General features: G+C 48.5%; 1 protein-coding gene across 2 annotated transcripts in view; it reads left to right on the forward strand.

Annotated features, from left to right (window-relative positions):
- Window positions 1–6690: 6690 nt before the first annotated feature.
- si:rp71-46j2.7 overlaps window positions 6691–15819 on the forward strand; it is a 68196-nt gene continuing 59067 nt past the window's right edge. For both annotated transcript variants that reach the window (XR_005457733.1, XM_038775437.1), the window contains exon 1: window positions 6691–6907. Coding sequence is in view for 1 of the 2 variants with exons in the window: in XM_038775437.1 (XP_038631365.1) it covers window positions 6725–6907 (183 nt within the window). In the remaining variant the exon portion in view is untranslated. The remainder of the gene's footprint in view (window positions 6908–15819) is intronic.

The raw sequence follows: 15819 nt of genomic DNA on the forward strand, positions 1-15819 counted from the left end.
TCCCATATCCAAGATTTCGCAGATAATTCTGTGGGGATCTCCCTGCCTTTCAATTGGTCTGTTGTTATGAAGCTGATTCATGTTTGTCCCATTCTGGACTCAGCTGTGAGGGGACAGTTATGGGTTTACCAACTCCATCCATACCAATTGGGAGAAATGCATCTGTTCAGAGATTTTTATTGCACGTGATTTAGATCTCCAAATGACAGAGAATAGAAATATATTTTTATTTACAATTTTTGCATTTAATAATACGGAAGTGCCAACAATGAATGTGGCATTTTTAAAAGTAACTACGGAAATCTATTGTGAATGTGCCATGGGCCACAAGAGTCGACCATTTTGTAAAAGTGAAAGATAGATTGCAAAACACTGTTTTCAAGGTTAGGTGGGAATGAAGAACTGACCCATCTCTTCCCAAAGGAAAGGGGAGAATTATTATCCATGGAACGGCCTTTCTACAGGTTTCAGCCAGACTAGAATATCCAAGATATTATTAAACTCCAGAAATAACTCCTCAGTAATGTACAATCCCACCAAAGACGATACCCATTTGGATTCACAAGTTAGCAATAAAGAAGACAATGTGAGGTAACATGACTTCTCACCGTGCAGATGTTTAATAAAGAACTGAACATTCAATTCACAATGTGGTGAGAACTGTCAATCAGTGTTAACATTTTTGAGAAAAAGAGAGAAAGTATACTCGATGGGATTCTTCGTAAGTGTTGACCCTGGGACTGAGTTGGGAGTGTTTCCCGTTCTCGTTGGTTGCGTCAGTTCCAGAGCTATTGAGGACATGCTAATGTGCCAGCATTCTGCCCACTTGAAATTAGTGCGATTCCAACCAACAGCGGCGTTGGATTCGCTGAGGTTGGAATTGGCACTGGAGAGGTGACAAGCTGGAGCTACATATAAACACTCTGCTCCCCACACACTCTTAACCCAGCCAAGAAGATGCTCAATCACACTCCTGGCCACTGCATGAGCATGGTTGTAGCGGGTCTCCGCTTTGGTATGGGGCCTCCAGACAGGTGTCATTCGCCCGATCACAGCGAATACCCCTTGTCACCCGGGTCGGTCCCCGCTACTCCCCTCAGCCCTGGCAGATGCCCCTCCCCCAGCCAGTGGCACAACTGTCAGCCCACTATTCCGATTATGATTAAAAATGTCATCTCCTCTCTCTCCATCAGAAGCCACAGCACCTGGTCCCAGTTTTTAAATACCTGTAGTAAACCACGGCCGCGTCACTTCTACCTGGTGGGAGGGGAGCCTTGTGGAACATATGAACATAACGTAAGAACTAGGAGCAGGAGTAGGCCATCTGGCCCCTCGAGCCTGCTCCGCCATTCAATGAGATCATGGCTGATCTTTTGTGGACTCAGCTCCACTTTCCTGCCTGAACCCCATAACCCTTTAGTCTTCAAAAAACTATCTATCTTTGTCTTAAAAACATTTAATGAAGGAGCCTCAACTGCATCACTGGGCAAGGAATTCCATAGATTCATAATCCTTTGGGTGAAGAAGTTCCTCCTATACTCAGTTCTAATCTACCCTTATTTTGAGGCTATGCCCTCTGGTTCTGCTTTCACTTGCCAGTGGAAACAACCTGCTCGCATCTATCCTCTCTATTCCCTTCATAATTTTAAATGTTTTTATAAGATCCCCCCCCCCGCATCCTTCTAAATTCCAGCGAGTACAGTCCCAGTCTACTCAACCTCTCCTCGTAATCCAATCCCTTCAGCTCTGGGATTAACCTCGTGAATCTCCTCTGCCCACCCTCCAGTGCCAGTACGTCCTTTCTCAGGTAAGGAGACTAAAACTGAACACAATACTCCAGGTGTGGCCTCACTAACACCTTATACAATTTCAGCATAACCTCCCTAGTCTTAAACTCCACCCCTCTAGCAATGAAGGACAAAATTCCATCACCTGTTGCACCTGTAAACCAACTTTTTGCGACTCATGCACTAGCACACCCAGCATGCACATTCCACTAAATTAGTTAGGCACGACCAGCCCTTTATTAACCCATGCTGCATCTGTTCAATGGGACAATTTCCATCCAGATGCCTCACTATTTTTTCCTTGATGACAGATTCCAGCATCTTCCCTACTACCGAAGTTAAGCTCACTGGCCTATAATTATCCGCTTTCTGCCTACCTCCTTTTTTATACAGTGGTGTCACGTTTGCTAATTTCCAATCCGCCAGGTCCACCCTAGAGTCCAGTGAATTTTGGTAAATTATCACAAGTGCATTTTCAATTTCCCTAGCCATCTCTTTTAGTACCCTGGGATGCATTCCATCAGAGCCAGGAGACTTGTCTACCTTTAGCCTCATTAGCTTGCCCATCACTACCTCCTTAGTGATAACAATCCTCTCAAGGTCCTCACCTGTCATAGCCTCATTTCCACAGTCACTGGCATGTTATTTGTGTCTTTTCCCCATCTACCCTTATTAAATCTCCCTTCTCATCCTCTAAAGGACCAATATTTACCTTAGCCACTCTTTTTTTGTTTTACATATTTGCAGAAACTTTTACGATCTGTTTTTATATTCTGAGCAAGTTTTCTCTCATAATCTACCTTATTCTTCTTTATAGTTTTTTTAGTAGCTTTCTTTTACCCCCCTAAAGATTTCCCAGTCCTCTAGTCTCCCACTAATCTTTGCCACTTTTTCCTTCAATCTGATACTCTCCCTTATTTCCTTAGATATCCACAGGTAGAGGCCTGGAGAATACTGGGTGAAACCTGGTAATGATATATTAGCGCATGTAAATGCCGGTTTTGCATGCGGACAATGGCGCGGGGGGGTGGAGCGCTTGTCATCCCAGTGAGGCCCAGCAGCATGGCGGTCTGTTCAGTGCCCAGCACCAAACCCGATTTTCGGCCAACGCCTAATTTCCAACGCTGCAAGGCAGATAATCCACCCCAATCCTACAGAGAACCCAGATTTTAAATTCAATTACTATTACAGTAAAATATCTTGTGTAGAGTATCCATCAGGATAAGAACTCATGGCATTGGGGATATTATGTTGAAAGTTGGTTAACAGATAGGAAGCAGGATAAACGGAATTTTCAAGTTGGCAAGCTGTAACTAGTGGTTTGCTGCAAGGACCAGCTATTTACAATCTATATATGTATCTTAGACAAAGAGACTGAGAGTAATGTAACCGGGTTTGTTGACTCTGCGATGCTATGGGGAAATGTAAGCTGTGAGGAATACACAAAGCCATTGCAAAGGTGGCAGATGGAGTTCAATGTGGGGGTGGAGGTGTGAGGTTATACACTCTGGTAATGAGGATAGAAAAATAGAATATTTTTAAAAGGTGTGAACCTTCTAAATGTTAATGGTCAGAAAGACCTCAGTGTACTTTTACAAGGAGCACCAAAAGTTAACACGCAGGCACAGCAATTAGGAAAGCAAATGGCATGTGAACATTTATTGCAGGGGGATTGGAGTGGAATAGCAAGGAAATCATGGGTTGGATTCTCTCAGCCCGGGGCTGGGATGGAGAATCCCCGCGACCAGTGCGAATCGTGCCACGCCGATCCAACGCCGGTACCCGATTCTCCGCAGAGTGGAGAATCGGCGCCATTGGCGCTGGCGTGGTTGGCGCAGCGCCAGTCAGGGGCCGCTCTACGCAGCCGGCCGGCCGATTCTCGGCCCGGGTTGGGCCGAGCAGCTTTTGTGAAAACGGTGAGTCCAGCCGGTGCCGTCCATACCTGCTCTCAGCTGGCGGGAACTCAGCGTTGGAAGGGTCGGGGGGGGGGGGGGGGCGGCGGTCTGTGCGTGGGGGGCGGTCTGTGCACGGGGAGGGAGGGCGTGGTCCGACCCTGGGTGGGCCTCCGATGTGGCCTGGCCCACGATCGGGGCCCTCTGATCGGCAGGTCGGCCTCTCTGGCTGGGAGACTCGTTTCTTCCACGCTGACCCCAGTAGCCCTGCGCCATGTTGCGTTGGGGCCGGCGTGTTGAAGGAAGCCACTGCACTTGCATGCGTTGGTGCCAGTGCCACTGCACATGCGCGGATGCCGTGGCGCCCAGTTCGCGCTGGGATCAGCAGCTGGAGCGGCGTGAACCGCCCCAGTGCCGTGCTGGCCCCTTTTGCGGGCCAGAATTCGTCGTCGGATCGGCCCGTTCACGCCGTCGTAAAATGCAACGGCATTTCCGATGGCATGGACACTCCGCCGTGGGATTAGAGAATCCCAACCCTTGTGTTGCATTCCCGTTTGGGATTGTTAACCTTTAAATAGACATCCCAATACCTCATTTTAACCAATAGACATAGAACATACAGTGTAGAAGGAGGCCATTCGGGCCATCGAGTCTCCACCAACCCACTTAAGCCCTCACTACCACCCTATCCCCGTAACCCAATAACCTCACCTAACCTTTTTGGTCACTAAGGGCAATTTATCATGGCCAATCCACCTAACCTGCACGTCTTTGGACATATGCAACAAGATTTCACTTTTTTAAACAAAACACAAACTAGATTGTAAGAAAATATTAAACAAAGCAAATACAAGTAAGTTAACATTATAGCTTCTAACAGACATGTCCAATCTTTTTTTCTCCAGGGGTCAGATTTGTATTTTGTTTCTTACAAAAGGGCCAGTGAGCAAATTTTGGAAAGATAAGTTTTGGCAAAAACATTAACTGAATTCCAGAAAAAGGTTGAGGTCTGAAGGAAAGAAACAATTACTGCACAAACATAAAGCTAAATTGTAGCAATAAATTGTGGAGGTAAAAAAGATGAAATGAAATGAGATGAAAATCGCTTATTGTCACGAGTAGGCTTCAATGAAGTTACTGTGAAAAGCCCCTAGTTGCCACATTCCGGCACCTGTTCGGGGAGGCTGGTACGGGAAACGAACCGCGCTGCTGGCCTGCTTGGTCTGCTTTAAAAGCCAGCTATTTAGCCCAGTGAGCTAAACCAGCCCCAATGAAGCAATAAAAGTTGCCAAAACCCTAACCCATTCACTCACTCTCTCCCACACCACTGCACACTCACTCACACCCGCACACACACTCACTCACTCTCTCCCACACCACCACACACTCACTCATTCTCTCGCCCACACCACTGCACACTCACTCACACCCGCACATACACTCATTCCCCATACCATCACAGTCACTCCCACACCACCACACACTCACTCACTCTCTCCCACACCACTGCACACTCACTCACACCCGCACACACACTCACTCACTCTCTCCCACACCACCACACACTCACTCATTCTCTCTCCCACACCACTGCACACTCACTCACACCCACACACACACTCACTCCCCATACCACCACAGTCACTCCCACACCACCACACACTCACTCACTCTCTCCCACACCATTGCACACTCACTCACACCCGCACACACACTCACTCACTCTCTTCCACACCACCACACACTCACTCATTCTCTCTCCCACACCACTGCACACTCACTCACACCCGCACATACACTCATTCCCCATACCATCACAGTCACTCCCACACCACCACACACTCACTCACTCTCTCCCACATCACCACACACTCACTCTCTCCCACACCACTGCACACTCACTCACACCCGCACACACACTCACTCCCCATACCATCACAGTCACTCCCACACCACCACACACTCACTCACTCTCTCCCACACCACTGCACACTCACTCACACCCGCACACACACTCACTCACTCTCTCCCACACCACCACACACTCACTCTCTCCCACACCACTGCACACTCACTCACACCCGCACACACTCACTCCCCATACCATCATAGTCACTCCCACACCACCACACACTCACTCACACTCTTACACACAGTTGCTCACTCACTCACTCTCATACACACACTCACTCGCACAATCACTCACTCACTCTCATACACACACTCGCACAATCACTCACTCACTCTCACGGCATTCATATAGCGCTTTTCAAGACCTCAGGCAGTCCGAACACTATTTGCAAACAACAAATTACTTTTATGAAGCATCGCAGCTGTTGTAATCCCTCAGCCAATTTGCGCACAGCAAGATCCCATCCAGACAGCAAGGCGATAATGACCAAGGTCATCTGTCCTTTTTGTGACACCGGTGGAGGGGTGAATATTGATGAGGGAAGTGGGAGAGAGTCCAGAACATTCCGACTCTGCGATGAGAGGGACTGAGACAAAATGTGAAGAGGGAAATGTTTTACCAGCCGGTGAGTTGTCAGCAACGTTTCCTGTTTTATATGTAAAGAGAGTTGGAAGCCGGGATGTCCTCGGCCCCGAGTGGATGTATTTCTGGTGGTTTCAGCAGCTTCTTAGTGGCCCAGGTTAGCAGATTTTTGACTTTGATGGTCCTGCCTCTTTTACAGTGATGTCTGGGTGTCTGTCCCTGGGCAGGAGGACATGGGTTGTTACAGACAATTCCACAACTGGGCAGCAGAGGGATTGCAATGTGTAGTCAACACTATTAATAATATTTATTGTCACAAGTAGGCTTACAATAACACTGCAATGAAGTTACTATGAAAAAAAAAGGAACACATTTGATAAGTTTCCTGTTATTTAATTGAATATCTGTTCTTTCCGGAGTTTGGGTTAATTTATTTTGATGACAACCATGGTCCTAATTGTAGCAGCTTGTTGGACAGACAGCCAATGGGGACTGCGGTTTTTCTTTTCTTTCTCCTCCTCCTGCTGGCTCAGTTAATTGTCCTCCCAGTCATGTCCCCGGCACAGTGGGTCTTTGGCGTCCTCTTTGCCGCCTGTCTGCTGTACTGGGACGGCGGCTTGTTGCTGCTGCTGCCCCTCTGGTGGTGCCTGGGCGCTGGGCTGGGCGAGCGGAGCCGGGACCAGCAGGACCTGGGGCCGGATCCCCATTACCAGCAGTTACCGGAGAGGAAAGCGGTGAGTCCAGACTGTGTCCGTCTGTTGCTTAATGTCAGGAGCAGCGAGCTGTACATACAAATACCCACAACTAGACTTCCTATCCCCCCCCCCCCCCCCCATTCCTGCTGATAATCGAGATGGCCCAGAGAGTGCTCGTAGCTTCCCCGTCCATTGAGATCATTTCAAGTGTTTGATTTTTGTCTCCTGCCAGTTTCGTGCAGGAGGAGTTGGCCTTTTGCCAGTCCGGATTTTTTTAATTTAAGGATTAGGGTTAAGAGTGGGGTTCATGATTATGGGGCTGGTGTTAGTTAAGGCATTGGGAGTTAGGGGATGAGAATAGTGTTTGAAACTCGACCTGTCTGTGCTGCCTGCCTGTGTGTGTGTCTGAAGGAACAATTCACCCAGTCTCACACCCCCCCCCCCCTCCCTCCCCCCTCCCCTCCCTCCCCCCTCCCTAAAACCCTGCAGAGAATAACTCGCTTCTGGAATGCCCCCATTGAGACCACCTCCACTACTCTCCCAGACAGTGCATTGCTTTAAAAAAAATTTTGAGTGCCCAATTCATTTTTCCCAATTAAGGGGCAATTTAACATGCCCAATCCACCTACTCTGCACATCTTTTGGATTGTGGGGGCGAAACCCACGCTAACATGGGGAGAATGTGCAAACTCCACACGAACAGTGACCCAGAGCCGGGATCGAACCTGGGACCTCGGCGTCGTGAGGCAGCAGGGCTAACCCACTGCACCACCATGTTGCCCAGGCAGTGCATTCCTGATCCTAAACACTGGCTGTGTTTGGGCAACAAAAAAAATAATTCCCGCTTGTCTCCATTGCTTCTTTTGCCACTTACCTTAAACCTGTGTCCCTCTGGTTGTTCATTCTCCCACCAATGGGAACAGTTTCTCCCGATCTACTCTGCCCAGACCCCCCTCACAGTTTTAAAAACCTCTATCAAATCTCCTCTCAATCTTCTCTTCTCCAAGGACAACAGTCCCAGCTTCTCCAATCTCTCTCCGTAATTGAAGTTCCTCATCCCCAGCAGCCATTCTGGGGAATCTTTCTGCATCGTCTCTCGTACCTTCACATCTTTTTCAAAGGCGTTAGGTGGACTGGCACCCAAAACTGGACCGGCTTGGCTCACTGTCTTGTGGGGTCTGCACGTTCTCCCCGTGTCTGCGTGGATTTCCTCCGGGTGCTCCGGTTTCCTCCTAAAAGACATGCTGTTCGGTGAATGGGGCATTCTGAATTCTCCCTCTGTGTACCTGAATAGGCGTCGGAATGGGGCGACTAGGATATTTTCACAGTAACTTCATTGCAGTGTTAATATAAGTCTATTTGTGACAATGATTATTATTATTATACCCAATGTCCCTGTTCAGGAAGCCTGTGCTTTATTAACACTCTCCCAACCTGTCCTGCCACGTTCAATGATTTGTGCTCGCATCACATACGCCCAGTCCCTCTGCTCCAACAACCATCCTTCACAATCATTTTCCACCAAAATTAATCACTTTGTGCTTCTCTGCATTAAATTTCATCTGTCATTTCTCTGCCCATTGGGCCAACCTACGTGACCTTTTGAAGTTCTCCAATATTCTTCTCTCAATTCACGATATTTCCAAGTTTTGTTGTCCTCCAATTTTGAAATCTTTCCCGATACACCAAGGTGTAGGTCGCTAACATATATCAGGACAAAGCGGTGCCCCCAGGGGGAGCTCGTCTAGTCCAAAACAAACCAATGACAACTATTTTCTGTTTCCTGTCACTCGGCTAATTATTTATTGATGTTACGACTGCCCCTTTTATTTCATGAGCTCGAACCTTGCTCACAACTTCACTGCTTTCATCTCCCCTTTGTTCTCAAATCCCCCTCTACAGCCTTGTTATCAGTGAACACCTGAAACGTGATATCTCCCCTGCCAATTTTCCCTCCCCTGACTCTGAATTGCTTCTTGTCCGATTGTTCTCCCCCTTTCACTCCCCCCATCCATAACCAGTCTTGCTCTTTGGAACACCCCTGAATCCTTTTTCTTGCCACCTGTCTTAATTCCCCTTAACAATCTGTCCCCTTGACAATCTGTCCCCACCCAATCTGTTCCCAAATGCCACTTGGTGTTAATGCTCTACTGTGTTTAAAGCTCTCTTGATAAATTCCATGTGAATAAGGCTGACAACTGTAACCAATGCAAACTGTTCAGGTTTTTGCCAGGACCATTCCGAGGTTCACTGTGATGCCAGCACTGCATTCATCAATTTGTGATACTTTACTTTCACTTGCTATTTACTGGAAAATGGTTAACTGGAATCCCCTGTCGAAACTGTGTTCAGTACTTGGCACAACTCAGCTGTTTATCGGCAGGAGTTGATGTGTTGGGTTTGCTGGGTTTGTGATGGCTGCGTTTACCAGAGCAGTAGAAGAGACAGGCTACCAACACTTGTAGAAGTACAACTCCATTTTATTTAACTATGAGCTGTTAAACATACTTGCACTGTGGGTCGACACTATGTTAGGTTGACTGGAGACCTGAGGCTAACCTGACCAGACTATACTGCTAGCACATGGCAGATGTTCGTGTTACTGATTACGGGCTCTGTCTGTCTCAGAGGCTGCATCCCAAATGAGCGGGAAAACTAGTTCCCTCTGGCTTTATAGTGACCGTGCCCTGTCTGGTGATTGGCTGCTGTGTTCTGTGTTGATTGGTCTTTCAGTGTGTCAGTCAGTGTGTGTCTATGCACCATCATATACTTGTGTGTATATTATGACAGGAGTCTGTTAATTACCTGATTTTCATGGCAAAATGTTATTCTGGTTCTTGTCTTTCTTTAAACCTCTTTCATTTACATATTTTGGAGTGTCTCAGCATGACTCATTTTTGGATGGCCAGAGTAGACAGTAAATGATGATTTTGTAAAAAAATCTTCAAGTCAGCATTTTGAACAGCTGTTGGTAATCTGTGTTCAGATGGTATTTGATTGACTCTGCATTGTTGCAAACATTAAGGGGAGGATTCCCTGCCGCCCACTGCTGGGACGCGGTAGCAAAGTGGTTAGCACTGTTGCTTCAAAGCGGGAATCATACCTGGGATCCTGGAGCTGTGAAGCAACAGTGCCAACCACTGTGCTACCGAGCTGCCCACAGCTTGCCTTTGTGATGCTCCAGCCCTCTGGCCCGGGATTCACGGATTGGTGCAGGCTTTTGCCAGCATAGCCCTGACGCAGGGAAAATCGTGGTGGGCCAAGGGGGTAAGTATTTAACCTAGGTGGCCCCAAATTCTGTCAGAGGGCGCCTTTTCCCTTTCCGAAGGGCAAAGTATTTGAGGGCAATAGGCACGGGAGTGCCTGCGGAGGGTAATACTCCTCTGGTGTGGCTGGTGGCATGAATCGGTGCACGAGGAGTGGTGCAAGGAAGAAAGAGCAGCGGGAGTAAGGGGGTCTTTGTGGTGCGTCACAGGGAAAAATGGCGGAGGCCAAGGGGCTGCGCTACCTGCTCAGTGTTCGACAGAGCTGTTGGTGGAGTTCTTGAATGAAACGTTTCGGCAGCAGAGGAAAGAGGCCCTGGAAGACAAGTGGTGGAACCGCTGGGATCGAGAGAGTGGAACAGAGACTGGAATCCCAGGGCCTGGTGAGAGCCAGAAAGTGGAGGAGGCGGTGGGGAAAGCACCAGGAACAGTTGGCTTCGTCGGTGGCTGAGGTGCGAGTGATGAGGGAGAGCCAGAAAAAGCTCCGGGAAACGTGGAGAATTTAGAGAAGGATCGTCGGGATGCCTGAAGACATTGAAGGTGTGGCGGCCGTGGTGTATTTAGCAAGGATGCTGGAGAAATTGATGGGGATGGGGGGCCTTTGCTCGGTCCCCTGGAGGTGGGCCGAGTGCACAGGGTGCTGATGAGGAGGCTGCAGGCAGGTAAGCTGCTGAGGGCGATGGGGGTGCGGTTACACTGCTTTCTAGACCAGGAGAAGATCATTCGATGGGTGAGGCTGACCAGGAAATGTACCCGGGAAGGGAACGAACTGCGGGTGTTGGGTGCGGAGCTGGTGAAGAGGAGGGCCGGGTTTAACCGGATTAAGACTGCCTTCAAAAAAGGGGTGAAGTTTAGGGTATTGTACCCGGCCTGCCTGTGGGTGACTTTCCAGAAGCGAGAGATTTATTTCGAACATCAGAGGCGGCAGTGGCATGTATGAAGGACAATGGACTGGGAGGACTTTGTACTTTGGAGGAGTTTTGTGTGTTTAAAGTCTTTGTGTTGGGTTTTCGGGGGCATGTTTTCACTGGGGAGCAACGATGGTGAGGGTGCGTTTTGTTACTCTTTATGGATGGTTGGTTGGGTTAGTGGAGGAGGGGGGAGAATGGATGGTTGGGTTAGTGGGGGAGGGGGAGAATGGATGGTTGGGTTAGTGGGGGAGGGAGAGAATGGATGGTTGGGTGAGTGGGGGAGGGGGAGAATGGATGGTTGGGTTAGGGGGAGAATGGATGGTTGGGTTAGTGGGAGAGGGGGAGAATGGATGGTTGGGTTAGTGGGGGAGGGGGGGAGAATGGGTGGTTGGGTTAGTGGGGGAGGGGGGGAGAATGGATGGTTGGGTTAGGGGGAGAATGGATGGTTGAGTTAGTGGGAGAGGGGGAGAATGGATGGTTGGGTTAGTGGGGGAGGGGGAGAATGGATTGTTGGGTTAGTGGGGGAGGGGGGAGAATGGATGGTTGGGTTAGTGGGGGAGAATGGATGGTTGGGTTAGTGGGAGAGGGGGGAGAATGGATGGTTGGGTTAGTGGGGGAGGGGGGAGAATGGATGGTTGGGTTAGTGGGGGAGAGGAGCTGGAGGGAGGAAGGACGGTTGAAGGACTTGGGCGGGGGCCACCATGCTAGCTGGGTGGGCGAGTTAATGTAGTGAGGTGGGCCGATGCCCGGAGGTAGGTGTGGGGTGGAGGGGGTGTGGGGTGGAGGGGGTGGAGTTGATTTGTTTTTTTGTTTGAAGGTTGGGGGAGACGGTCGCTGATATGGGGAATGTTGGTGTGGTGCAGTTGGGAAGTGATCGATGACAGTGGACATCAGAGGACGGATCCTCCTGGAGGGTCGCGTGACGTGGGCCGGGGGCAAGCTCACAAATGGGTATGGCTGATTGGCCAGAGAAGGGGGAGGGGAGCCCCCAACCAGGCTGGTCATGTGGAATGTGAGGGGGTTTAATGTGCCAGTTAAATGGTCGCGTGTGTTCACACATCTGAGGAGTTTGAAGGCAGACGTGGCTTTTTTGCAGGAGACTCATTTGAAGTTCGGGGACCAGACGATACTGAGAAAGGGATGGGTGGGGCACGTGTTTCATTCAGGGCTGGATATGGAGACGAGGAGGGTTGGCCATGTTGGTTAATAAGTGGGTTGCGTTGGAGGTGGGGAGTATTGTGGTCAATCCGGGGGGGAGATATGTGACGGTTAGTGGAAAGTTGGAGGGGATGCCGGTGGTTCTGGTATCTCCCTCTGTGGACCCAAACAGGTGCAGGAATGTGGCGACTAGGGGATTTTCACAGTAACTTCATTGCAGTGTTAATGTAAGCCTACTTGTGACACTAAGAAAAGATTATTATTATGTCAATGCCCCGAATTGGGATAATGTGGATTTTGAGGCGGGTGTTAGGGAAGATCCCAGACTTGGACTCGCATTGTCTGATTATGGGGTTGGGTTGGGGGGGGGGGGATTTTAATACGGTCACAGATCCGAGCTTGGACCGGTCATGTCCCAAGTCACCAAAGGTATTGGCAGTGGCAAAGGAGCTGAGGGGGTTGATGGAACGCATTGGGGGAGGGGGTAGGTGGACCCGTGGAGGTTTGGGAGACTGAGGGTGAAGGAATTTTTATACTTCTCCCATGTGCACCGGGTGTACTCCTGGGTTTATTTTCTTTGTGCTGGACAAGGTATTGCTAGCGGGATTGGCCGATTCAGTGTATTTGCCGATTTGTGGTTTCCGACCACACTGGGTAGATTTGTGTGTGTGTGTATGAATCATAGCCTCCTTCTGCATTGCTATGATTCTATTTGGCCCATCAAGTCTGCACCGGCCCTTGGAAAGAGCACCCTATCCCCGTAACCCCACCCAACCATTTTGGACACTAAGGGCAATTTAGCATGGCCAATCCATCTAACCTGCACAACTTTGGGAGGAAACATGAGCTCCCGGAGGAAACCCACGCAGGCACAGGGAGAAAGTGCAAACTCCACACAGACCCAAGCTGGGAATTGAACCTGGAGCTGTGAAGCAACTGTGCTATCGTGCCCCCCATATTTTAAACTTTTATAGCCAGTTGGTGAAAGAGGAGACCAGAAGTCAACCTTTACTTTGATTTCAATTTAGTCACAAAATTAGATGATATAAATGTATAACTCCTAACTTTACAACCCACCGCCAGTGCCTCTTTATACTATACCAATAAAAATTAAACTAATTAAACAAATTGACAGCCCCTGAAATGGACACAAACAAAAGAAAACATTATGAAAGAAACTTTTTAAAAAAAGAAAAGAAATTTAGAGTGCCAATTATTTTTTTCCAATTAAGAGGCAATTTAGACAGTTACTCACACTAATGCGCATTCCCCCGATCTACCTGAGACGTGGGATCAACGCCTTTGCCACGGAGACTTTGGTCGAGCATGGTTCAGTGCTAGTTTCACAAATGGGGACCAGTTAAAACAGCACTCTCGCAGGGGATGGGAGGCCTCCAGGGTGCTTTACCCCTGGGCAGGGTGGTAACCTGGCACTGCTGATGCCACCCTGGCACTGTCAAGGTGCCAGGCTAACATTTTTCCCATGCCGGGGACCAGGCCCGGGATGCCCTGCGCATGTGGCCGGGGGGGGGGGGGGGGGGGGGGGGGGGGGGGGGTGGAAGAGGGCCTGAGGGCCCCCTTATAGGTGAGTTGAGTCTTTGTGGGGGCCGCGTCAGGAGGAGGAAGTTTGGCCTCCCGATCTCCTGCACTGAGGAGTTCTGGTGAGCGGAGCTCCTCGGTGTAGGAAACAGGACTCGGCCTGGTCTCGTCAGCAAGTTCTCCGCTGAGTCGCTGAATTGAACCGGAGTTCTGATAAACAGCGTGGGGCGAGAAACACCCGACTAAACATGCTCATTCGAGAACTCTGTTCTGGTTCGATCATGTCCCAAGACTGTACACAATACTCCAGATGTGATCTCACCACTGTCCAGAACAGCTGGAGCATAACCCCCCTACTTTTATAATCAACTCCCTCTCGCAATAAATAATACCTTTCTATTAGCTTTCAGAATTACTTTATGAAACTGGATACGTACCGTTTGTGATTCATAATGATTCTGTGAAAACATTGGGCAAAGTAATTTACCCATTGCAACACATTCCTGTCTCACTGATAGCTGTATTCATTTAATTATCTATTTTCTAAAATTTAGAGTACCCAATAAATTTTTTTCTATTGAGGAACAAGTTTGCATAGCCGACCCACCTACCCTGTATATCTTTGGGATGTGGGGGCGAAACTCACGCAAACATGGGGAGAATGTGCAAACCCCACACGGACAGTGACCCGGAGCCGGGATCAAACACGGATCTTCGGCGCCGTGAACGCAGCAGTGAGCCATGTTCCTTTTATGATGTTTCCTTTGATAAGTTTAAACGTTTGCAGGTTTTTGTTTTCTGAAGTCTGCAAGAAGAGGTTTTGGTTCTGCTGTGCTTTGTCAGAATGAGTGGAGTGGGTTATGTGTAACAGTTGCAGAGTCTAGTCACTCCTTATATTTCCTGTAGTTCCTACTGAGGCTGACTATTTAAAATAGATTGATGGCAAGTCATATGTTATTTAGTAATTCTATTCTCTCTCGTCCTCGGAATGGATTTCACAAATGCTATCTTATCCACTCCCAGTCTGGCATCAGTAGTTAGGATCGAGGTCAATGGAACTGCAACATGTATAACTGTTTTATTCACACCTGGGTACATTTTCCTATTTCTGTCCCTTCATCACAGTTGTATTTAGCTGAGAGGATCTTTCTCTAATCTACTTTCTTGACTTTAAAGGCAATAATTTGACTGATTTGGACTTTGTGCAAAGTGTACAAAGCCCATTGTCAATGAGTTGGAGAGGGGCCAAATTAATAATCTTTATTGTCACAAAGTAGGCTTACGTTAACACTGCAATGAAGTTACTGTGAAAAGCCCCTAGTAGATAGTAGCCAGTAGTATCGTATTCCAGGGACAGTGATGTCATCAAGCAGAGCAAGCACACATTGAAGAATTCTCATAGAGAATGAACCAGAACGTACATTGCACTGACTCTGCTTCATTTTTTGTCTAAATTTTACAGACTGCAAAATAAATAATTGGGATATACACATGACGTCTTGTGGGGCATGGGGTTGACGCCCTGTCTCTGAGCCGGACGTCCTGGGTTCAAGTCCCGGCCAAGGATAGTGCGGCCAACCAAATTGTGTATCAATCTACGAATCCTTTTGACACACATCAATGGCAGGTGGTAAGATTGGGCGAGGTTCTTGGTCAGCCATGTGCTGGAAAGAAATTGAAGCCTCTACCATCACTATTCATAGCTCTAGGCTACGACATGCGTGGATAAGAACATTTCACCACAGCAACTTGGATTCTTTGGGAGTCAGTTGTCTGGTGTGGACCAAATTGGTGCCAACAGCTTGGGGTTTAATCACCATTCTGACTGGGGCGGACTTGGGACCTGCCTCCTTAACCTACCCCGGGTGGTGAAGGTGGTGCGGTTGGTCATTCCTGCCTTTGGGCAGGGAAGTGAAGAAGAAGATAACTTGTGGGATTAAGATAGAAGCTGAAATAGGAACAAGCTTCCATTTTGACATTCAAGGCCAGAATTTATTTCTTGAGTATTTATCTAAGAACCCATATGTAACTTTTCAAGTAAGGCTAATTGTGTGAAAAGGCAGGCTCTTACCAGTTCAGT

The sequence above is a fragment of the Scyliorhinus canicula genome, chromosome 17 (assembly GCF_902713615.1).
Source record: "Scyliorhinus canicula chromosome 17, sScyCan1.1, whole genome shotgun sequence".
Lineage (NCBI taxonomy): Eukaryota > Metazoa > Chordata > Chondrichthyes > Carcharhiniformes > Scyliorhinidae > Scyliorhinus > Scyliorhinus canicula.